The 23,269-nt window shown below is 49.3% G+C and overlaps 1 protein-coding gene across 4 annotated transcripts in view; it reads right to left on the minus strand.

The window, feature by feature from the left end:
• PAX5 (paired box 5) overlaps positions 1–23,269 on the minus strand; it is a 176,692-nt gene that overhangs the window by 53,086 nt on the left and 100,337 nt on the right. For all 4 annotated transcript variants that reach the window (XM_064490316.1, XM_031450041.2, XM_064490317.1 and 1 more), the window contains exon 7: positions 21,105–21,234. In XM_064490316.1, coding sequence (XP_064346386.1) covers positions 21,105–21,234 — 130 coding nt within the window. The remainder of the gene's footprint in view (positions 1–21,104; positions 21,235–23,269) is intronic.

Genomic DNA, 23,269 nt, shown 5'->3' on the forward strand with positions numbered 1-23,269 from the left:
TATAAAATGGGGCTAATGATAACACCACCTCCTCAGACTGTTTGAAGGATTAAAGAGTTAGTACACGTGAGGCCCTTAGAAACGTGCCTGGCCCATGTCAGTGCTCCCAGCTATGCCTGTTACTACCCCCGACATTCAGAGGAAAGAGGCCATGGAAGCTGAGAGAGGTTAAGTAACTTGTCCAAGGTTACAGAGGCAGAAAATGGGCCAGGCGTGGGGATATGGGGAAACTTGCTCTTAACCACTAAGTTCCAAATCTAAGATGGGTTTGAAGTGAAGTCAAGCGTGGTGGGAGGCACCCACTGGACCTTTCTAGCTGAAGGGTGAGGTCGGGGTGGAGGACTGAGAGAAGGCCCTGAACTGGGAGTCAGAACGTCCTCCACTTCCTCATGGTGCCTTCAGGCAGGTCCCCCCATCTCTGAACAGTCATCTCGACCCCAGGCCATCCCCCTGGGAGGAGATCAGAGGATAGTAGAGTCGGGAGGAATGTGTATTATCAGGTTCTTTGCCCTCCTTCCACGTCTGGCTGGCAGCCCATTTATTTTAAGAAATAGTCAATAGGTACATGTCGAAGCTGAAAAGCTTGGACAGGTTTCTGGTCTCTTGTAAAGGGACAGAGGCTCATCACAAATCTTAAACCAGTGCCTTGGCCCGTCCACTTCTAGTCCAGAGGGTGTCAGGCTGGTGGATGTCATGAGATCCAGGCCCGGGACCCACAGAGCCCAACAAGACGACGCCCCCTACCCATCCAGTTGTTTCTCCAAACCACAGATCGAGCCTGAGATTGGAAACCACCGCCGAGGTGGCCCATGCAAGAGGCAGTCTGCGCAGATGCACTGCTTGCTGGGAAAAACCAAGCCTGCCCCGCAGAGGCACCTCCCGGGGTGCACAGCAAATTAATGTGCTGCAGAGAACATGCATTAAATCGCCCTGCTGGCCTGCGCTGCGGGCTGCTGGAGCGCCAGCCCACCCCTCCCTGGCCCTCCCTTCCCAGATAGGCCGAGTCAGGTACCGGGGCCTCTGAGAAGCCCAGTGTAGCTCGGGCTCTTGTTTGCAAACCACTGCCAGTTCTGGCATCACCCATGCCCTGCCTCCCTCATGAGCCATCAGGAACCCCAAAGAGGATCACAGAGAGGTGAGAGTGCTTCGGGCAGCACGAGAGGGACCCTACCGAGCAGGGGCATCATGTGGAGACACGTGCACGAGTCGTCAGGCCGGGGTTCAATTTACCAGGTATTCATGATCTCAGTGCCCACAGCTGGGGAAACAGGCTCAGAGAGGCTCAGAGTCCTGCCCAAGGTCCCACATGTAGCAAACAGCAGACCTGAGCTTCAGTTCCTGCAGTTGGACTGTAGGCTTCCTGGAGGTGGTGGCACTGGAACTGGGCTTCTGTAGGGAGGGTTCCTCCGGGGGGATCAGGAGCAGGGCTCAGGCTGAGTCAGGTCAGGGTGGGCAGTGCTGGTGAGTCCTGTCACACCAGTGAAGGAGCCTTGAGGGGCAAAGTGCCTGGAACTGGTCTGAGCTTCCTCAGGCACAAGCAGAAGTTGGGGTGAGGTGAGTGGGAAGCTGGGATGTAAGGTATGAGGGCTGGGGTCCCAGAGGTGAGAACTGAGAGCTAGGCTGAGGAGAGAACACACATGTTCTGTGAGCAGCCTTCACACAGACTTGAAAGCCACTTTGGAACTAGTGAGCACCAGAGCCCAAAGGACACGAAAGGTGACCAGGCAGGGGTTCCAGCTGTGTTCCCTGGGGCCTCCCACGGCACCTCAGGGGCCTCTGGGACATGATCCTCCTCAACCACTGAACCTCATTTCTGACTGGTTTACATAAAGGGCTTCCCAGGAGGATTTCATCTGAACAAAAGTTCTCTTGACAAAAAATAAAGAAACTTAACAATTATTAGAAAATCACTAATTGCCTATAGTGCACAGCCAGGCCTGGGCCCGCAACCACCACAGCCCCTCTCCAAACCTCCTTTCCAGAGAGGGGAGGGCACTGATGGAACAAGTCAGGTTTTTGCCCAGAGATGCCTGGCATTTCTGTTTCTAAAGTTGCCATGCACACGTGTGCACGTGTGTGTATGATTTTTGTCAAGTCTTTGTATTTATTGAACTTGCTAGACAGGACCAAGTAGGGGAACACACATAGGCATCAGACTTCCCAGAAGTTGCCACTGGCTTCCTCCCTCTGTGCTACCAACAAATGGCTGCATCTCCATGAGCCTCACTCTACAAATCCACAGAATGGGAATACCCTTTGCCCTGCCTCCCAGGGTACCTGGGCTTTGGAAATGGAGGAAGGAGAGAGGGAGGAAATGAGAATGAGAAGGAGGAAGTAAAAAAATGGAAACATTCAAACATGCAACCCAATGTGGCATCAGCTTGAGTTTTGAAGTCCAACAGGCCAGCACTTGCCACCCCTGCCAACCCAACACTATTTATGCGGCGTCCGTGGGTTATGTACTTTCTGCCCCTCAGTTTCCTTGCTTACAAAATGGGGACGTAATACCCATTTCACAGGGCTATTTGCATTCAGAACCAAGTCACCTCAGAGGAGGAGCTGCATGGAGCCTGGACTCCTGGCCAGCACGCGGTAAGGGCCTCACCCCTCCCCTAGGGCTCAGGCCCTGGGTCTCCAGGTTCCCCCTCCCTTCACGAGCTCCTTCTGCTCCAGCCATCCCCACCATAATGAACCTCACCGGGCAGGAGGACTCAGAGAATTAAAACATGCAATCAAACAGCTTCTTGACGGGAAATGCTTTAGAAATTTTCGGCTCCATTTACTTCTCAATCTAATTTTGTCCTCGGATGCACATTATGCGCGAGATGGGATCTCATGTGGTTTGCCCGCGCTCCGCACACCAGCAGGAGGCAGCCCACGTCTCAACTGCTGCTCCGTCTCTCCACCATAGCGAGTGGCATAATGAGGGCTCCCCTGGGCCACAGGGCCTGGCCTGGACACCCAGGCACCCACCACCCAGCCTCTCCCACCAGTGCCCCTAGTGGGGCATTGGGGGAGGCGTCACCAAGTCTCAGCCCCTCCACATCCACAGCCAACTTGGGCACCAGTGCAGACTCCTGTCACCACCTGCCGCTCAGTTATCTCCCTGCCTGTCTCGGGCCCCCTCCAGTAGCCCAGCCCCTCCGCAGACGGACCCTGCACTCCTCACTCCCACCACTGTTGGATCAAGTCCGGACACCCCGCTGCCCTCATTCCTGCTGGAGTAGTGTAGGTTCCAGCCCCCACCCCCAGATGGTTGGCTTTCCCCCAACTTGCCTCCAAGCCTCAGCAAGTGTTTCCGCCATGCCTTGGCAGCCCCAGGCAAAACCATCCCAGATGCCCCGCCCTGCCCCGCCCTGCCCTCTCACTAGTTCCCTCAGAGACCCTGAGCCCCCACCATGTCTCAGAGCTTGTCAGGCTGTGGGATGGCTGTACAGATGGCTGTCTGTAGAAGACACTAGACAGAGTACTTCCAGCTCAGGGACAAGGTCCCATTTGTCTGTTTCCCTGTGGGGGTGGCAGGGTGCTCAGCTGGGGCCAAAGAAATGCTTACTGGTTTATTCATTCATTCATTTGCTCAGAAAAGCTTTCCAGGCCACTCTTCTAGTTTCAGCCCTGTGTCAGGTGCTGTTGATTCTGTGCCCTTAAGAACGGGAGGCTTTCTCTTTAAGATTAATGGGTGATAACTTTCCACCTTCCCCACTGGAGAAAGGCCACCAGCCAAATCTCGGAGCTACTGAAGTTCTAGCAAAGGGAAGTGCCACCAGCCACCCCCAAGACTCCCCAGTGCTGGGACTGGGCCACTGAGTCCTTGCTTCTTTCCTCTCCCTTACTCTCTAGTCCAGTCACTCACAAAAAGTCACTCAAATCTTGAAAAAGTCAGCTCAACCCCAGCCCCAGGCCACAGGCCCACAGCTTCTTCTCACTAGGGCTTTCCCAGAATCCAGTGGAATCATTTCCCTCTCTCTCTGGGTGGTTTCTGGCCTATATGCAGATGCTCTTGGGTCTGAATTTAATGATGCCTCAAATCCTGTGGAAGGGGTTGGCTGTAGTCAATAAGTTACTCAAAGAACAAGACCCTCCTAACTGCCAAAGCCACAGTGCTTCTCAGCCCCATCATCTTGGATCTCTTTGTTCACTCCTTAATTCTTCAAACATCTTTGGTCACCTGACACCATTGAACACCATTCTTTTGTTTAGGGAATTTTCTACCTTAAGAGTTCAGGCTCCTCGTTTGGGATTAGCAGATACAAACTACTATATATAAATACAATAGATAAACAACAAGGTCCTACTGTACAGCACAGGGAACTATATTCAATATCCTGCAATAAACCATAATGGAAAAAATATGAAAAGGAATATGTATATACATATGTGTGTGTGTGTGTGTGTACAATGAATCACTTTATTGTACACCAGAAACTAACACAACATTGTAAATCAACTATACTTTAGTTAAAAAAAAAAAGAGTTTAGATTCCTCCAGGCAGAAGTCAGAGCTTGATCTCCCAGCCTCCCTTGTGGCTCGAGCACAGGTGCCTTCCTGGTCCCAACATGTAGACACGTATGTGTGAGCTGTTAATTCGGAAACAAGTGACACAAAGAAGTAGGTATCTGTGGAGTCCATCTGCTGAGAGAGAGGTTCCAGTGGTGACGTCTGGTGTCCAGTGACAGCGGCATGAGCTGAGGGCTCTGTCTACAGGCCAACGTGTGGCATTTCCACAGGACCAGTCCTATGGTGTGGCTCAGGTGTGCTTCAGGTGCTCGGGTGTGGTTCCTGGCTGTGAAGCCTCCAAGTCTGGTTCTGTGGGCCTCGAGTGTCCTAATATCCTTTAGAAAATCCCTTTTCTGCTTAAGCAGCCAGAGAAAATTCTGTTGTTCCCACCCAAGAGCTGTGACTGCTCCAGCCTCCAAGACAGAGGGCATTCGCGGGCTGCTTTGTCCTTCACAATCGCCTCTTCCCAGGCTTCCTCATGGCTTCCTCTCTCCAGCCACCTTGTTCCCCAGAGTTTCTTCCTAGAGCTCTGCTCCTCTCAAGCCTTTTTGTCTATACAGCTTTACTGCTTGACTCATTCCTCCATGCCCATGACTTCCAAATCAGTATTCCCGGCCCTGACCCCTCCCCTATTGCTCTCTGGACATTTCCACCTGGGTGTCCCTGGGGCATCACAAAGTCCAAGTATCCAAACCAGCTTCTCTTCTTACTGTCTTTGTCTCAGCTGGAAGCTCCATTATTCACCCAGTCCCCCAAACTCCAACCAGGGGAGCCATCCTTGACTTCTGTGTCTCATCTATTCCCAACATTTGACTATTGTTAATTCCATCACTCGGAATTTTTCTTCCATATTCATCTCCACTGCCTGGGTCCAGGTCATCACTCTTTCTCTCCTGGACTTTGACAATCACCCTCAATGAGTTCAGTCTTCTTGCTGAGTCTCATCTGAATGACATCCACCCTCTGTCAAGACCCCAGGAAGGTTCCTTAGAAGATGCCACTCCCTACTTAAAGCCCCTCAAGGCTCCCCAGCATCTGGAGGTTATGATCCCAGGTCCGTGGTAGCCTCAGTGGTCTGACCCTACCTCATCTCCGGCGGTACACCGCGCCACCCCTGGGGCTGCTGGCACTTCCTCACCCACCCTGTGTTGTTCCTGCCTTTCTCACTGTTCCCTCTGTCTGGTATGCTCTTCCTCACCCGCCCTCCTCAGCCTGGCTAATGCCTTCTCATTCCAGTCAGCTCCAGTGTCACTTCCTACAGGAAGCCTTCCTTGGCCACCTCCCCACACAACCTTGGGAAGGCACAGGTGTCCCTCCTCTGCTCCTGTTACTTCTACCACATGCTTCTCTCATTGTAGTTCTACCTTTTAAAAACATTGAGCACTTTTGATGGGGCAGGAAACTTGCTAAGACTCTTCCATGCATTATCTCATTTAATCCTCATAACAGCCTTATAAGGAGAGTGCTATACTCATTTCCAGGTAAGGAAATTGAGGGTCAGAAAATTGAACTGACCGTCCCATGATTGATCAACAGCTAGACAGTGGTCCATCTAGGATTGGAACTCAGAGCTGGCTGACTCCATTCCCCAAATTCCTAATGGTGATGTTCTGCTGCTTCATCAGGGAATTGCCCTCTGCACCTGCCTGGTGTGGCATAACCTTGGCCAAGTCACTTCATCTCGCTGAGCCTCAGTTTCCTCTTCTGTAAAATGGGGCTCAAGTCTCTTCCTGCTACACCCCTGTCCCAAGGATGGAAGGAAGAAATCACTCTGTAAACTGTAAAGCGTGGTGCACATGCAAGAAATATTGGCATACTTTTAGGATTTGGTTTCACTGACCAAGTTCTTTGCTCACCTTAGAATCAAAGGCCTGCCATTTCTCCTTCCTTTAAAGTGGGGAGGCCTCCCACTTTCTCCTCTGGATCAGATTGCCCCTGGGATTTTTAAAGTCCCCATCCAGCTGTTCCCATCCTCCCTCCCCAAACACAATTGTGACAGTCAAGCAAAGAAAGGCAAGAGGGGAAAAAAATCCATAAAGGCTCGGCAAAGCGGCGGCCAGTGGAATTCTCCAGCTCCTGACCACCAGTTAGTGACGTCAGGATTTATAACTGTATTAAATGGTGTGACAGGCAGCCTTGATATATCAGTTCCCCCTTCTTCCCAAATCACAGACAATAAAAGCTTTGGCAGTGAAAGTCATTCATCATCATAAAGACCTGAGACATCCCAGTCATCAATTTCACTCACATCCTTAATACACTGGAGGGAGTGCAGGAGTTGAGCACCTCGAAAAGGGGGAGGAAAAAACACGAAGAAAGATTGAACAGGAATAATTACAAAGGTCAAAGAAGGGATTCCTCTGGGCAAGGGGCAGGTGGCATGGGCAGGGCCCCAGGACCAGGCCCTGGGAGCCATGGAGTAGGAGCCAGCCAACACGGGCTGCAGGACCAGGGGAGGGAGGACAGGAAGCTCCAGCCTGGGTTCCATGGCTCCAGGCTGAGTTCCATGGTGGTCTTTTACTCTATCAGCCTCATTATACAAAAGAGATTCAAAGATAATAATAAAACCACAGGTATCTTTTGTAATCTACCCCCACATTGACACAGATGGCTATTCATGGCAGCTGGGGTCTTCTTTTGGGCAACATCTTTTGAATAACTATCCATGACTGACAGTACTGGTTGTGAAAGATCCCATAACACTGCCGGGCCAGCTGGAAAAAAGTCACAGCCCAGAGCCCCTAAGTGTACCCCCTGCCACCCCTGTCCCTCCCCTGGACCTTCTTGACACCCCAAATCCAGTCACCTTGACCATGATGCTTCCACCACAGGGACGAAGAAAGGAGATCCACCCCAAGGCTCTGGTAGATTAGGCATCCTCCCACCCCAGCCGGCTCTCAGTGTGAGGATCAGGACAGCCTGGCAGAGCCAAGCAGTCACCCGTGCCCACCCTGCCACCCCGTCGTGGGTCCCTGCCGGCTGCCCGAGCACCTGGGCCAGGGCGCCACATCCCTCTCCACCCGGACTATTGCTTGGTGCTTTTTTTCCTCTCAGGCAGGCAGGGCAACAGAGGGTGAGAAAGGCAGACGCGGGACTGGGCGTGGTGTGAAGAGCTGGGCGTTTGAGCTGACTTGTTCCTGAAGAGAACCAGGATGAAAGCGGCATGACCCTCCCCACGGGCACTTGACCAGGGGAAGGGGAGGAGAGTCTGTTTAAGGGGAGCAGTGACAAGTCTTTTTCTATTGCTTTCCTTCCTGAAAACAAAGCAACAAAAGAGCGCTTGGATCCAGGTGGAGAGTTGCTGGAAGTGCCAGGCCCTGACATGTGACAAGAAGCAGGCCAGGGAGGGGGCTGTGCTGCAGCTCTGGGCTTGCCAGGGAGTCTCCAGGTGACCCAGCCCAGGAAGGAACATGCCAGAAGGCACGCAGCATAAGTTTCCCAGGAAGAAGGAATCATACCACCTGCTGTTGCCTGCCCATCCACTCAACAGACCTCCGCTGAGAGCCAGCTGGGTGCGGTCTGACCTACAGGGTGCTGGCTGTTGGAGGGTGAGTCAGCCCCATGCCCCCTTCAGCCAGAGAGCGCCCGGGATTAAGATAAATCACGTCAGACACAACCCCTATGCATGGCCCATGTCCGCCCATCAGCCTTGTTTGTGGTTGGTTCTCCTCCATACTGGGATCTACCCAGCTTGGACCTCCCCTGGTCAGATGTCCAGCCTGCCTCTGACACACCAGGTTGGTGAGAAGCAGTGTGGCACAGTGGTCAGGGGCGTGGCCTCCAGAATCTTGATAGTTTGCATTTGAAACCTGGCTCTACCACTGAGCAGCTGTATGACTTTGAGCAAGTTTCTGTGCACCCCTGTGCCTCAGTTTTGCATAAAATGGGGATAATAAAACTTTCTCACAGGGTTGTTTTTTGCAGACTAGGCATATGTAAAGTGCTTAGAGCAATGCTTGGTGCCTAGTGAGTGGGAGGCATTCCTGCTGGTGACTCTTGGCATATTGGATCCTGTTCAGGATTGAGATCAGCTCTGGGGAGCGGGGAAGAACTCTTACCCTAGTCCCCACCCTAAATGCCAAGCCTCCAAATAGGCTATTTGACCACCCTATCCTTGAAGTGGGCATGTGACACCATCCTGGACCTGGGTTAACAAAGGCTTATAAAAGGAGTTAGTGGGTCTGGAAAGGCAGATACTCCTCTGTATGGGCAAGTCCGGATGGGCAGCAGGTGCCCCTGAGTATTTGTGCTGAAACCAGTCTTACCAAATATTTATAGAAGATCTAGGGGTGGGAGTAGAAGTCCTATAACCTCTCGGGTAATGAAAATAAAAGCTAAGAAAGATAAATTAGAGAGAGATTTTTTTTTTCTGGGCTGTGAACATTGATGGAATAAAAAGGCTGCAGATCAGTAGAAGCTAATGCATTCGGAGAAAAATAATAATTGTGATAATATCTTGAATTAAAATGTCCCTTTTGCTCATCAAAGATGTATGTGAGTGTATGAATCAATAACCTTGATAATAACCTAGGTGGGTGGAGTTTGGGGTGATTAGTAACAACCAATCATAGTAGCCAGCTCCTTTGTTCATCCATCCATCCATTCAACAAACACTTCCCAAGTACCTACTATGTTCCATGCCTCATGCTGGGCAGAAGACAATTCAGAACCTCATAGTCTATGGAGAAAGTTAAGCTGGACATAAATCATAAAATCATAAATCAAGGCATAATGGGATAGTAAGTGGGCTGATCCAGGGCCCAGAGAGGGGGACATCACTTTGACTGTAGGGTAGCTGGGGAGGGCTTCTTGGAGGAGGCAGCACTTGAGGACTGCTCCCTGAAGACATGCCCTGAAGCCATATAGGCAGAGACTGGGAGATCTGCTGATTCCTCAGTCCCTCAGCAGGTGCCATGAGAGCCTGTCACAGGCAAAGCCCTGTACCAACTAACATGCACCTTCCTGCTGTGGACACAGGATCTGAGCACCTGGCACAGTCAGTCAAAGAAGGAAAGGGCATAGCTCCTCACAGCTCATGTGCATTTCACCGCAGTTCTACAAGGAGCGGATGAGCCAGGACTATAATTTCCATGTGAAAACTGAGGCTCAGAGAGAGTGTCCCAAAGTCACCACGGAGTTACAGCAGAGCTGGAATGAAGATCTACGATCCTGACTCCAAGTCAGCCCAATACTCTTCTCCTCATGGCAGACTACTGCCACCACTGGACAACTGACAGAAGTATCCAGCAGAAGCAAAGGCTTGAGTCAGAACTGGGCGTGGCTGAGTTGAAAGATAACAAAAAGGCCGGCCTGGATAAAGGGTTCCTTTGGGCATAAATGAGGCAGATAGATGGCAGTGGACCAGTCAGGCAGAGAAATGAGGATGGGAGAGGGGAAAAGTTCCGTTCTGGAAGGCTGAGTCTGGCATGGAGGGCAGGCCTGATAGATGTGGGTTCCCTAGCTGTCCCACTTGGGGAGAACTTGAGTTCTCACTCCTCAGTGTCCCCATCTGCTCAATGAGGGAGCTGCAGTCATGATCTCCAAGGACCCACTAGCACCAACATTCCAGTCTCTTGACCCTGGGTACTTGAGGAGGGCACAATTGCCACAACACTGGAGCAGATGGAGGAGACAATGAGGACCAGCCACTGCTCCCCTGGGGTGATGGGAAGAGGTCAAGGAGAAACAGCAAAAGAGAGGCTGACTCCCTCCCAGATGATGGTTCTCCCAGGGGACAAGGGGATGTGGAGTCCTCAAGGAGACCTGTAGAGTGGGCACTGGGAAGGTGTGGCAGACAGAATAATGGTCCCCAGAGATGTCTACCTCCTAATCTCCTGTAATATGTCACCTAATAAAGCAAAAAGGACTTTGCAGATATAATTAAATTGAGGATTTTGAGACATGGAGATGATTCTAGATTATCCAGGTAAGCTTGATGTAATCCCAAGAGTCCCTAAAGGGAAAGGCAGGAGGGTCAGAATCCCAGAGACAAGATCTGAAAACAGAAGCAGAGGCCAAAGAGGACAAAAGATGCTACCCTGCTGGCTTTGAAGACAGAGGAAGGGGCCATGAGCCAGGAAGTGTGGGCAGCCTCTAGAAGCTGGAAAAGGCAAATAATAGGTTCTCCCCTAGAGTCTTCAGAAGGAATTCAGCCCCATCAACACCTAATTTTAGGACGTCTGACCTCTAGAACTGTAAGATAATAAATTTGTGTTGTTTTAAGCCACGAAGTTCATGGTAATTTGTTACAGTAGCAACTGGAAACTAATCCAGGAGGCCAGTGGAACATCCAGAACAGGAAGCCATCAAGCCTCCTCCACGCTGGACAGATTCTGCCCCTGGCAAGCACCTCCTCCAGCCCTTTGCTGCAGGGGACCCCTAAACCTGGCTCTCTGGCTCAGGCTGCTTTCCTGAATTCCAGATGTTTCAAACAACACTTACATAGCACTTACCGTGTTCCAGGCAGAGTTTTGAGTGCTTTTGAAATATTAACTCATTTAATCCATGTAACAAGGTTCGATTCCCATTTTTTAGATGAGCAAACTGAGGCACATACACACACAGTTGCAACTGAGGTCACCCATTCATAAGTGGGATAAGAGCTGGGATTCAAAGACAGGCAGTCTGGCTCCAGAGTCTGTACAAGAGATTCTGCAGTTTGATCAGCTTTCATAGACCCCAGCAGATGCCAGTCTAGCTGTGCTGCAGGTGAATGTGAGAGAGCTCTGCTTGAATACTTCTAATGACCTGGATCTTACTACCAACAGAAGCAGAACGGAACAGGGATTAGAGCAAACCAGCTCTGCTACTTACTGCTATATGAACTTAGGCAATTTCTTTCACTATTAGTTGAGACAAAAATAGTACCTAGTTTCATAGAGCAAGGGATGAAATGAACCAAAGCACGTAACAAATGCTCAATAAACATTAGCTATCACTTTTATTATCTCCGGAGGCAGCCTATTCCTGCTTCAGAGAGTTCAAACTGTTAAAAAGTTCTTCCTTGCACTCAACTAAAGCTTGCCTCCCTGTGGCTTCCCCTGATGAGCTCGTAGCAATCATACCTCCTCCCCTACATCCCTGAGCAGGTGAGAGGCAGCGGCCAGGTCCCTAGTCTGCTGTCTGTAAGCCGACAGCCCTGGGCTGCCCTTGGATGCCAGGGTTTCCTGCCCACTCCCCTTCCTGGACCCTGTCCTTCTCTGTCTGCAGCCCGGGTATCAAAAACTGAGAGGGATTCACCTCTTAGCCCTGAGGTACGAATTCTCTAGCCTTTATTGCTACAGAAAAGTTCACGAAGGTGCACTCAGAACATTAGAGAGGATGGAAGTTCTGAACCTACAGACATTGGGTGTCCATAAAACATGAAATAAAAAGTTTTAAAAATTGAACAACAGTATAAAGAGTAAAAACCCATTTGAAGAAAACAAACTATATGTGTATCACCTGATACAGTTTTTTATGCATAGAAAAAGTTCTGGAAGGACACACACCAAACTATCAACACTGCTGACAGCAGAACAGGCCAGGAATGGGGTGAGGGGAGACGGTCACATGTTGCTACATATACTTCCACACCATTTGCATTTATTTAACAATGGGCAAGATTTAAAAGGCATTATTAAAGCTGAAGGTGTTGTGAGAGACCAGACCAAGCTTCAGAGCAGAGAAACCAAGAGTTCATGGTTCTGCCAGAGAACGTTACACATGGTGTCCTCCACAAAATGTTCCCAAACCCCATAGCCAAGGAGAAGCAATAGTTTCCTCTTGCATGCCTTCCTTGGCTTCTCCCTCGTATTTCTCTCTCTTTTTTTTTTTTTATTTGTTTTGTTTTGCCTTGCACATGCATCCACATTTGCCTCCCCCATCAGACTGAGTATGTTGAGGGCAGGGAGACTACAGTGCGCAAGACCAAGCCTAGCAGCCTATGGTCTGATGCGAAGAAGGAGCTGGGTTTCAATGGAGAAATGAGTGAGTAAGTGAGAGAATGAACGAATGATGAGAGGCAGGTGCTCTGCTAATTGCCAGAAGATACAGTTTGGTGCATTTTCTCCTGCGGATAATGGCAAGGCAGTGGAGATCTCTGACTAGGAGAACGAGCTAATGAAATCACTATTTTAAGAAGATGGATCACGGCAGGGCGAGCTGGGAAGCTGGAGGCCCAGAGACCTGCTCGAAGGCTATTCGGAAAGGTCGGCTTCCAAGCTGCCCGCTAGTGTAAAAATCTATGAGTGCATTACCAGGACGGCCATTCAGCTTTGTTTATTTTTATCCCACAAAATACAAGGTCAGAAACAACTAGAGTGGAGTACTTTCTGCTGAAATTATTTTTTTTAATTGACACTGCACTTTACACAAATATTAATTCATTTATTCAACAAATAGTTCTTGGGAACATTGTGCTAACCTGAAAGCAAATCATACTTTCCTTTGATGTGCATTTTAACTAAGGAGAAGCTTAAATTACATTTTGGCTTTAAAATGATCAGACCTCTGGCTTCTCTGAACCTCTGGGTATCCTTCCAAACACTTAGATTTCAAAATTCTAGTTTTGTCTAGAATCTGTAACTGTGAGTCTATTTAGCAAATACTTTAAACCCCAGTTGGATTCACCTTTCTGGAATGCAAATAGCCTTATATTTCTGGGGACAGTTCTGATCTTGGATATTGAGTTTTCTCTCTGGGCGTGGTCCCCAGAAGCAGGTTCATGACATTTTAGTTTGGACAGAGTGCGACATCACTGCATCAGTCTGAAATGCAGAGTTGTTGCACATTCTGGAGGACTTGGCACTTGGCACTCCAGGCCCTCCCCACTGGATGTCTTGTACACTGAGCTGTTATTTGGGGAAAGCCATTCCAGGCAGGCAGAACAGCGTGAGCAAAGGCCTGGAGTCAGGGACGGGCAAGACCAGTTGGACAGCCTGTGGTTGGCCCTTTCTGGCCTGAGAGGGGGGTTTTCTGTTGGGCAGGAATCAGAGGAGACAGGGAGGATGAGGCTGGGGCAGGTAGAAAACTCATATGCCCACAGGGGCCAGAGGCCCCTATGTACTCAAAACGTTCAGTTAGCACATAACCGAGAGTGTCAGCAGGAAAGCCAGACTGCCTGGACTTGCAGCCCACTTCACCGTATTCTAGCTGTGTGACCTTGGGCAAGTTACTAGCCTCTGTGCCCAAGGTCCCCGCCTGTAAAACGCAGCCCAAGACAGAACTTGGAAAGTGAGCAGAGCTGGCCAAGTGGAGTCTGGGGCAAACAGGAGAGAGAGTGCGGCTCAGGGAGGGCAGCGGCCCCTTCTCAACTCTACTCATGTGCAGCCACGTGGGGATGCGGACCCTGGGGCATGGTCTTCCAACTTTCCAAAAGAAGTCAGACATTTTAGTCTTTATCTTCTCATTCTGAGGCACTTTTAAATTTAACTTTTTGATAGTGATGTATTGATATACATAAGCTTCAAAAAATTAAAATTGTAAATGGTATTTAGTAAAAAGTCCTTTTCCTACACCTGGTTCACAGTCTCTGCCCAAACATGGTTACTGAGTATCCTTCCAGAATCTCTGTACGCTCCTGTGCACAAATACAAATACACATTCCCACTGCCCCTCCCTTCTTTACACAAAAGGTAGCGTTTTGTACATGCTATTCTTGTTCTTTTTCATGGATGATGTCTCTCCAAGATCCTTCAGGACAGGAGCACTCCCTGGTTTCTTCCTACAGGTGCACGGTACTCCACTGTATGGACGAGCTGTTATTTATTGGAATGGTCCCCTACTCACGGACATTTGGGTTGTTCTCTGATCTTTAAAGTATAAGATCTGATTTTTTTTTTAAGTTTAAAAAACACATGCAGACCTATCAACTTCTGGGCTGGACCATGAGGACACAGAATGCCAGCCGAGGGATGTTCAGGTCGTGCCTGGGTCTGAGTCCACACATGGATGCCAGCCTGGACTTTGCAGACACCTCGGCTCTCACTTGCCAGTGGGAAAGGAAGTCACTTTAACAGAGAACAGTTTCAAGTAAGTCCTTTTTGAAGATTCTTTGCCTTTGAGGTTGTGAAATCTCCATCACTAGAGGTGACCAAGTCCTGACAGAGAATAGATCCCAGGGCTGGATGATGGGTTGGGCTATCCAACCTTGAGGTTTCCAGTAACTCCCGGAGTCCCTGAGGCCTGATTATGGGCTAGGCCCAAGTGGCAGGGGACAGAGAACTGAGAAATGGCCCTACTCTCTCAGCATCTCACTCATTTATACAGTTAAAAGGCATTTTCCCAGGCTGTATCTTCTGTCTGGAATGCCTTTTCCCCAGATCTTTTCAAGGCTTCTCATGGTTGGGATCTCAGATCAAATGCCACCTTTTTAGAGAGGCTCTGCTTCGTCCCCCATCCCTCTCATCACTCCCCTCAACCTCAGTCTTTCTCTACTCTCTCCTGTTTTCTTCAGAGCACCTACAAGTATGACATTACATTGCATTTTTTTTTCTGTATTTGCTGTGAATTGTCTAGCTATCCCCAGCAGGTAAGCTCAGCGAGAGCAGGGACCGTCCGCCAGGGACACCATCATATTCCCAGCCGAGTACAGACTGACAGCCTGATACACAGTAACTGTCGATATCACACTCCGTTCCAAGGCGCACAACTTGGACAGCCCAGCATCTTCCACGGGGTTCCTAGGGAAGTTCCATGGCTGAGCACCTGGTTACAGGGTATCATGCTGTATTGGAGCTGTTACTGTCATTTTTCCAGCACCTTTTGGCAGCCTGGGTACATAAGGCATTCTTCAAATTTTTGCTTTTATTTTTCATTAGGACTTCACTTTGAGTGAAGGGGTATTTAGTTGGTTCATAAAAAAAGGTTCATAAAAAACAGGTCAAAGAAGGTGCTGCCCACGGAGAGATGAATAAATGACTGTTCAGAGCAGGCTGGCACCTCACCAGACTTTTTGGTACAAGAGTCCAGGACCACACTAACAGCTACCATTCGTTAAGTGTTTATTATGTGCCAAACGCCTAAGACTCTGCATGGACGGTGCATGTAATCCTTGTAGGAGGCCGGTGAGCAAGTTCTATCTTGGGCCCCATTTAACAGGTAATGGGTACCTTGGGCACAGAGGCTAGTAAATTGCCCAAGGTCACATAGCTAGAATATGGTGAAGCTGGGCTTCAAGGCCAGGCAGTCTGGCTTTCCTGCTGACATTCTCAGTTATATACTAAAAGAAATGCCTTCTGGAAATTTAAACTGGGATTTTTTTAGTCCATCCAACCATAAGTTGGCAGCAGGCTGTGGAAGCCAGGCCCTGGGTGAGCTCCCGTTTCAGTTCTAACTCACTGGATGTAGCCTTGAGCGGGTCCCCTCCCCTCCTGGACCTGGGTCTCTCTGGCTGTGAAGTAAGCAGTTTTCTGCAGGACCCTCCCACCCTGCCTGTCTGTGGTCAGGGTATTTGCCTGAAGGAGGCTAAGAAGAGCCAACACTGGATACTGGACCCTCCAAATCTTCTTTCCTGCCCACACAATCTCAGATGCCCCCTTGGTGGCTCTCAAATCCTTCCCCTTCACTGTCTCACTATATCCTTGCAACAGCCAAAGGAGGCAGGTGGGGCAAGAATTATCATCCCCATTTCATAGACAGGAAAACTGAGACTCAGAGAGGACAATCTATTTGCTGAAAGATAGGCAGTTAGGTGGCAAAGTCCAAGATTAAACTCATTCCTTTGATTCCTGGGTCCAGTGCTCTTCCCTTCAGCTCTCAGCTATTGCTCAGATGAAAAAGGCAGAAGAGGATGGACTGACTTTCTTTCAAGTACCAAGTTTGGGGTACTGAGGCTCCAAACATCGAGCCTGGAGGATATCAGGAAATCAGAACTGGTGGTCTTGGGGACTCGGCAGCCACCTGTCTGTCTTTGTGGGTGCTCATCCACTGCCCCATAAACAGTGTCTATTGCTTAGAGGGGACAGTGTCCAGGGGATGCCTCAGATCCCAGGACCTGGGTCATCCACCAGGCTGGTGTTTCCCAAAGTTGTTTAACCAGAAGTAGCCTCCCTCAGTCTCCTCCTGCCATTCCAATTTGCTGATGCAAAGAGATGGTCCTCAGGGGAAGGGGCCAGCAAAGACACAGGCTGGCCCCGTTCCTTTGTTCTCCCAGGCAAAGGATCAGGTGGGCACAGCTGGGGGCAGACTGCTGGGTCCTTCGCCGGTGCCCTGCCCTGGCAGGTAGGCACAGTGGCTGCCCCATCAGCAGGCCTGTGACCCAAGGACACACCTGCAGATAATTAGTCCCAATTAGGAAAGGCCCAAACTGCTGACAATGCAGGAATGGGCTGGCCATGTCACTGGTTTGTAAATGTCGAGTAGTTTCTGAACTGTGGCCCTGGTTGGTAGAGCAGGAGTTTAACTTAATATTTAATGTGGCGTATAAATGATGGAAAGACATTCACTTGTTCTCTAACGAGAACTTCCCTAGGCAGCCAGGAGGATGAGGGCTGGGACAGAGCAGTATAGAGCCTAACCACCTTCCAGACCCCAGCCTGGCAGGCCTGGCTAGAGCCCCGAGCTGGGCTCCCAGTCCAGATGAGCGCCTGCTCCGCTCCAGGCCTCGTGAGGAGGGAAGAAGGTGGGAGGTGGGGCTGGAGACTCAAGCTCGCCTCTCAACAGTTCAGAACTGTGTCCAGGAGCACAGGTGGAATTAAATTAATGCTGTGTGGTGACAAGGAGTCCCACCCTAACAACTCCTGGGGGCATTCCTTCAAGGTGTTCTAACAGCTCTCAGTGGGGTCGTCAACTGCCCCCTTGAGGGTGTTTTGAACATTTGTGGGGGCTTTTATATGATTGACAAGTGTTATTGGCTAGTCATGGAGCAGCCCCACACAATGAAGAACCCTCCTTCACTCTGCACTACTGTCATGTCCTGCCAAACATTCATGTAGGGGAAAAATCTGCTTATAATTATTTAAATCTAGAATGGAACTTCATTTCCATATAAATGTGAACTTGCAGTTTCCATGGTCTTAATATACACTGAATTTTCTAGGAATGCAACTACCGTGTAAATCGAGCAAAGCTTGTATCTTGTTTTACTTGGAATGTTGCCAAAAGTTCCTCACCTATTTGTAGAATCACGCTCAAAGTACGTCAAACACAGTAAGTCTGTGTCCAGGACCGTTGGGTTTACGGTGGTTCTGTACACAGGGCAAGCCCTCGGCTACTCAACTACATCTTACAGTTTAGACATGCTGAGTATTTACTTATCAAAGTACATAGTATTTAATTATAAACAATTTCATTTTAAAGTTTTGATCAACCTGGAATTTATTTTGATATAGAGAGTGAGGTATGGATTCAACAGGCCCAATTGTCCCAACACCATTAATTGAATGGTTTCTCTTTTCTCCACTGATTTGAAATGCTGCATTTAGAAGAATCCACATATATTTCGATCTATTTCCAGACTCTATGCTATTCCATTTGTCCCATTTGTCTATTGACTTCAGTTTCAGTAACAGTTTTAATTGTTGTAGCTTTATCATAACATTTTAAAATACACTCTGTTTTACTCATTTCTTTATTTCAGAATTTTTCTAGCCACCCTTGAGTGTTTATCCAGTATTTAGTGTCATTTTGACAAGTTAAAAAAAAAAAAACTCTGTTGGTATTTTGATTGGAAATGCTTTGAATGAGTAGATTACTTAGGGGAAACTGACATCTTCATGATATGGGTCTTTCTATCCTAGAACAAGTTGTATCTCTCCATTTATTCTCCCTTCGTGGAGTTTTAAAGTTTATTCCTCAGCATGCTCTCTCTTTTTTTTTGGTACTATTGTTAATGTTTTCCACTATTATTTTTCTATCCAGCTATTGTTTACTTATAAAAAAGCTAGTGGTTATATTTATAATATTATACTATTACATAAGTATTATATATTTATAATTAGAATAATTTCAATATTTTCACTTTAAGCATAATTCTGCCTTTGGTCTGAGATATTTATATTCTTTTTCTGCTCTATGATGTGACTATAAAATAGACAGTCAAAATAGAAACAAATCTTTGGTCAAGGTTTTCCTGAAAACCCAGCCCACATCCAGACTTGCCACCTGGGCCAACTGATGTCTTCTGCAGACTTCTGGACAGCTAATCCAGCCAGCTGGCTCTTAGCACCGACTTTCTACATCAGGGGTATTCAACTCAAATTCCTTTCCAGGTTAGACTTGTAGTTAAATGAGAGAGCAGGTGGGCAGGGCCTGCCATGAGAGGCTGCTGCCACTGAGCCCCTGCCTACCCGACCATGTGGGAATTTGGCCCAGTGTGGACAGATCTTCTGATTTTTCCAGGGAAGCCAGAGATCTAGTTTAAAAAAATTTTTAATGTTGACTCAAATTTATAAAAAGTCCTATGGGAACCCTCCTAACCATATCTGTGGGCTACATTAGCCCTTTGGGCAGCTGGACACCAGTTTGCTATATCAGTAGACAAGAATCTCAGAAATGCAACCAGAGTCCCAGCATTCACTGGATTATTTTCCATCTAAATAGGCAGATGGTAGAATGTCTTCTTGCGATCTACCTAAACCCATGAACCCCAACTGCAGTAACAAACCCTCCCTCTGCAGAGTAGTCCCCTTGGGGATCTCATTTGATCCCCACAAGGGCCCTGAGAGACCAGGACCATCTTACTGATGGAGAAACCAAGGCTCAGAGATGCGTCCAAAGTCACAGCAAGGAAGTGCCAGCACCAAGATTAGCCCCCAGATTATCTCCCTGGTAGAGGAGCTGACAACCGGTCTGGTGCTCAGTTGTAACCCTGCTGCTCACTAGCTGTGATCACTGGCAAGCTACTTAACTGCCCCAGGCCTCAGTTTCCTTGTTTATGAAATGGATGTGATATAATAATACCCACCTCCCAGGGCTCCCCCAAGGGTAAAACAAGTTCACCAAGTAGAGTGTCTAGTACTCAGTGACTACTAGATAAAGTGACTTACTATTATTATTAATTAGTCCAGACTTCTTTCTACCCTACCACCCTCACATCCCTAATTAGCTGTAGTTCCTTGAAAAGAATAAAGACCCAGGAGACCAAAGGCTGGGTCCAACTCTCCCCCTTTCTTCTTATATTGGGCAAGCCCCTCTCTGACACTTGATTTCTGCATCAGTAAAATAGGGGTGCTATCAGAGGACTTGTCACAGGGATTCATGGGACACCTGTGATGTTAGTAAAAGTTCATTCTGGCTGAGGCTGCCCACGCCACCCCCATCCCTGCCCCATTATTGATACCTCCCCAACTGCAGGCTCGGCTGCCTTCCACGTTCTTGGCCCATCTCAGATAGACAGGGGACCAAGTCACTCTTGCCTCCTAACTGCTCCCACGTGATGCCCGGATCTGCAAACAGAGCCCTGGTTGCTCCTGCCTGAGCCCTATGAGCCCCAGTTTCAGAACTGGGCCAGCCCAGGCCTCAGTGCGGGGCCCTCCCTGCCCTGGAGCCTACATGAGGCTGGGACTGAGAGCCTGTCTCATCCGACCTCACCCCTAAAGTCCTAACCCAGGTCCAGCCCCCAGCTACCCTGATACAACCACAGCCCACTTACATTTCTCAGAACCCCCTGTCTCAGTCACTATTTACTGTGTCCTGCCTATCTGCCTGCAGGGATATCCTGGTACCTCAGGCTGGACCTCAAGGCTCTGGTCTAAGTGCCATCCCCCAGCCCCCCACTATCTGTCTGTTCAGTATCCAAGACTGCCCCCTGCCTGCATGGTTGGACAATCTCCCAGAGCTGATGGCCGAGTCTGTCCATCCATATTACCTCAGTGCTGCTGGAGCAGGGAGGGGCGTCTGCCTGTCCAGCCCTCCCAGTCCAGCCATTTCACGGTAGTGAGCCTGGTGGTGACCAGCCACTGTGAGATGGCTCTTAGATGAATAATAATAGTGACATGTGCTTGCCATGTGCTAGGCCAGAGTCTAAGCACCCTATACGTTTGACGCATTAATCCTCACAGCAACACTGTGGGGTAGGAGGTACAGATTTTACAGATTAAAGAACTATGGCCCAGAATTCTTATATAACTTACCCAAGAGCACACAGCTTGTTAATGGCAAGTTCAAAGCCAGCTGTGGGCCTCCACGGCCCAACATTTCATCTTTAGGCTGACAGCTAAAGTGGCTGGTCCTGGGCCTTCCAGAAAGGCAGCCTCAACCTCCTGCCCCTCATGACTCCACCTCTGCCTGGCAGTCTGAAACCCCTGGCGACAATCCGACAGGACTCTCTTCATCCTCCAGGCTGAGGCCAACCAGGGCTGCCTTTCTTCCAAGACCTTTGAACACTCAGTCCCACCCACAGCGGGCCCAGAAATCGCCAGCCTCTCTGACGCCAGGCTTCCCTGCCACTCCTCTCAGCCCGTAGCCCATCTGCCATTTGTTCTCCTCCGGCTTTATCAGAGCATGTCTCATCAAAGCCACAACTCTTGGACCCAGCAGTCCCCTACTGCCTCACCTGTTCCAGGACCTCATAACCTCATTAAAACAAAGATGGCCAGTCAGTCAAAAGCACCAAGAAACCATTTTCCTCATCACACACACATTCCCTCTCTCTGCCACTCACCCCCCACACCCTAGGTGCCCTCACCTGTCACAATGGGGTAGGACTGCGGCCCAGGCACGCTGCTCCCGATGTCGGCAGGGGTGGGGCTGGTCAGGTTAGCCTTCATGTCATCCAGCCCGCCAGCCAGCGAGGCCATGGCTGAATAATCGGCGGTCTGAAAGAGGAAACAAAATAGACATCTCAGCAGCGGGACTCTAAAACATCCCAGCCCAATGCCACCGCCACATTCTGGGCTCAGTCACCCAGCTGGGCCAGCCCAGGCCAGCACCAAGGCCTGCAGAGGGCTAAGATGCCCGGTGTTGAGAGGGTAGATTCAGCTCAACAGAACAAGACAGTACCCAGAAATGGCAAGGCTCCCTGGGTGAATTGGTGGACAGGATGCAGTATAGCCTCACAAGAATTCAAACCTAGCTTCTTTGTGGCCTGCAGGTACCCCTCACCCAGCCCAGCTGGCCAGAGATGACCATCTTCCTCCATGCAGGGAGGGAGATATCCGTAACCTAAAGCAAAGCAGAAAAAGGAGTCTCATAGCCAGGAGGGTGGAAAGAAAGGTTTCTGATTTAAGTATTCTCAAACCACAGGTGTAGAATCACAGAAACAAGGGTTAAAGGGAATCTGGGCCATTATCCCATCCAAATCCTCATTTCACAGATGAGTAAACTGAGGCCCAAAGGGAGGAGGACTTTGCCCAGGGTCAACAGGGGATGGTTTACCATAAACTCTTACCCAAAAGCCAAAATACCAAACCAAATGACTCACAGTTGGCCAGTGTTTTTGAACTCTGGAAGCACATAAACACCTGCATGCTGAAAACTGCAGTGTATACATCTGATTTACCAAGTCCACAGCAACTGTGTGCATTTGGCCCATGAGTCATGCTCCTTTCTTTAAGCCATTTCATGGAATCAGAGCTTGGGATGAGTCATTTCCTTGGCATCCGAGCCACTGTCAGAATGGTCTCCAGGGAAGGCTATCAAGATGCCAATGTGGATCTTCCCATTCAAAGACAGGCTTCAGTAGAAGCACGAGTGACAGATCTTATCCTCTCACCCACCTCCAGGCCTATCTTTTGGTAAAGAATATATCTGCAAACACCTAAACCAAACAATTTGGTTGTGCCAAGCTTTGGTGCAGGGAGTTTCCTCCAGGACCCTGGCATTGCCAATGGGGGACACATTCCTGTCTGTCCGGGGCTATGTCCTTGGCAGGCAGAGATGAAGAAGCTAGCAGTCTTCTGAAAGTAGTTTACAGACACCCTGGGTAGGATGACAAGGACTGAGCCACTGGGAGGGAAACCATAGGAGCCACCAGGCAAGTGGCAGGCAGAGCAGACTCAGACCTGGGCACTTTCCTGGCTCTTCTTTCTGCAAATGAATTAAAAAGTATTTTCAGGGCAGCTCAAATGCCCACCAGGATGGATGGCAGCCGTGAGTCTAAGAGGCATGGCAAGCCCAGTCACCCTGAGATGGATTCTTGTCCAGAGCTCAGGGGTTCTCTGCACATTTCCAGCAGAGGCTGATTCTGAAACATGCAGAGAAGAGCACAGGCCTGAAGCAGCCCAGGTGCTTCTAAGGGAGAAGGACAAGATGAGGGACAGGCCTCCCCAACATCAGGAATCACCACTAAGCTGCAGTAATTAAGACAGTATGGGACTGGCACCGGCACAGATAAATAGACCTGTGAAACAGAATCGAGTCCAGAAACTGATCCACGCAAATATGGAACCTTGATATATGAGAGAGGTGATGTACAAATCAGCAGGGGAGGATGGACTCTAATAAACACTGCGGGGTAACAAGAAACAAGGGGGAAAAAAGAAATTGGATCTTTACTTTACACCAGACACAAAAATCAATTCCAGGTGGATTAGAGACCTAACTGTGAAAGGCAAAGGCATCTAACATGGTCAGCTCTAGGTCCAGCCAAAACTCCTTGGAAACAAGTCTGCCCTTCATGGAAAAGGAGACGAGTGGCCTGGTGATGCTCACACAGGGTTCTTGGCCACTGTGAGGACAGTAATGGGTCCTGGCCAACCTGCTGTCCTGCTTCAGTGACTCCTCCTCCAGGAAGTCCTTCCTGACTACCATTCCCCAGGAGGCAGGAGTCCTGCCTTCACTCAGCTGGCTCCACCAAGTGGTACCAGGACAGTAAGAACCAAAATCTTCACGAATATGTCAAAGCTCACATTT

Source organism: Camelus dromedarius, chromosome 10 (genome assembly GCF_036321535.1).
Source record: "Camelus dromedarius isolate mCamDro1 chromosome 10, mCamDro1.pat, whole genome shotgun sequence".
Taxonomy (NCBI): domain Eukaryota; kingdom Metazoa; phylum Chordata; class Mammalia; order Artiodactyla; family Camelidae; genus Camelus; species Camelus dromedarius.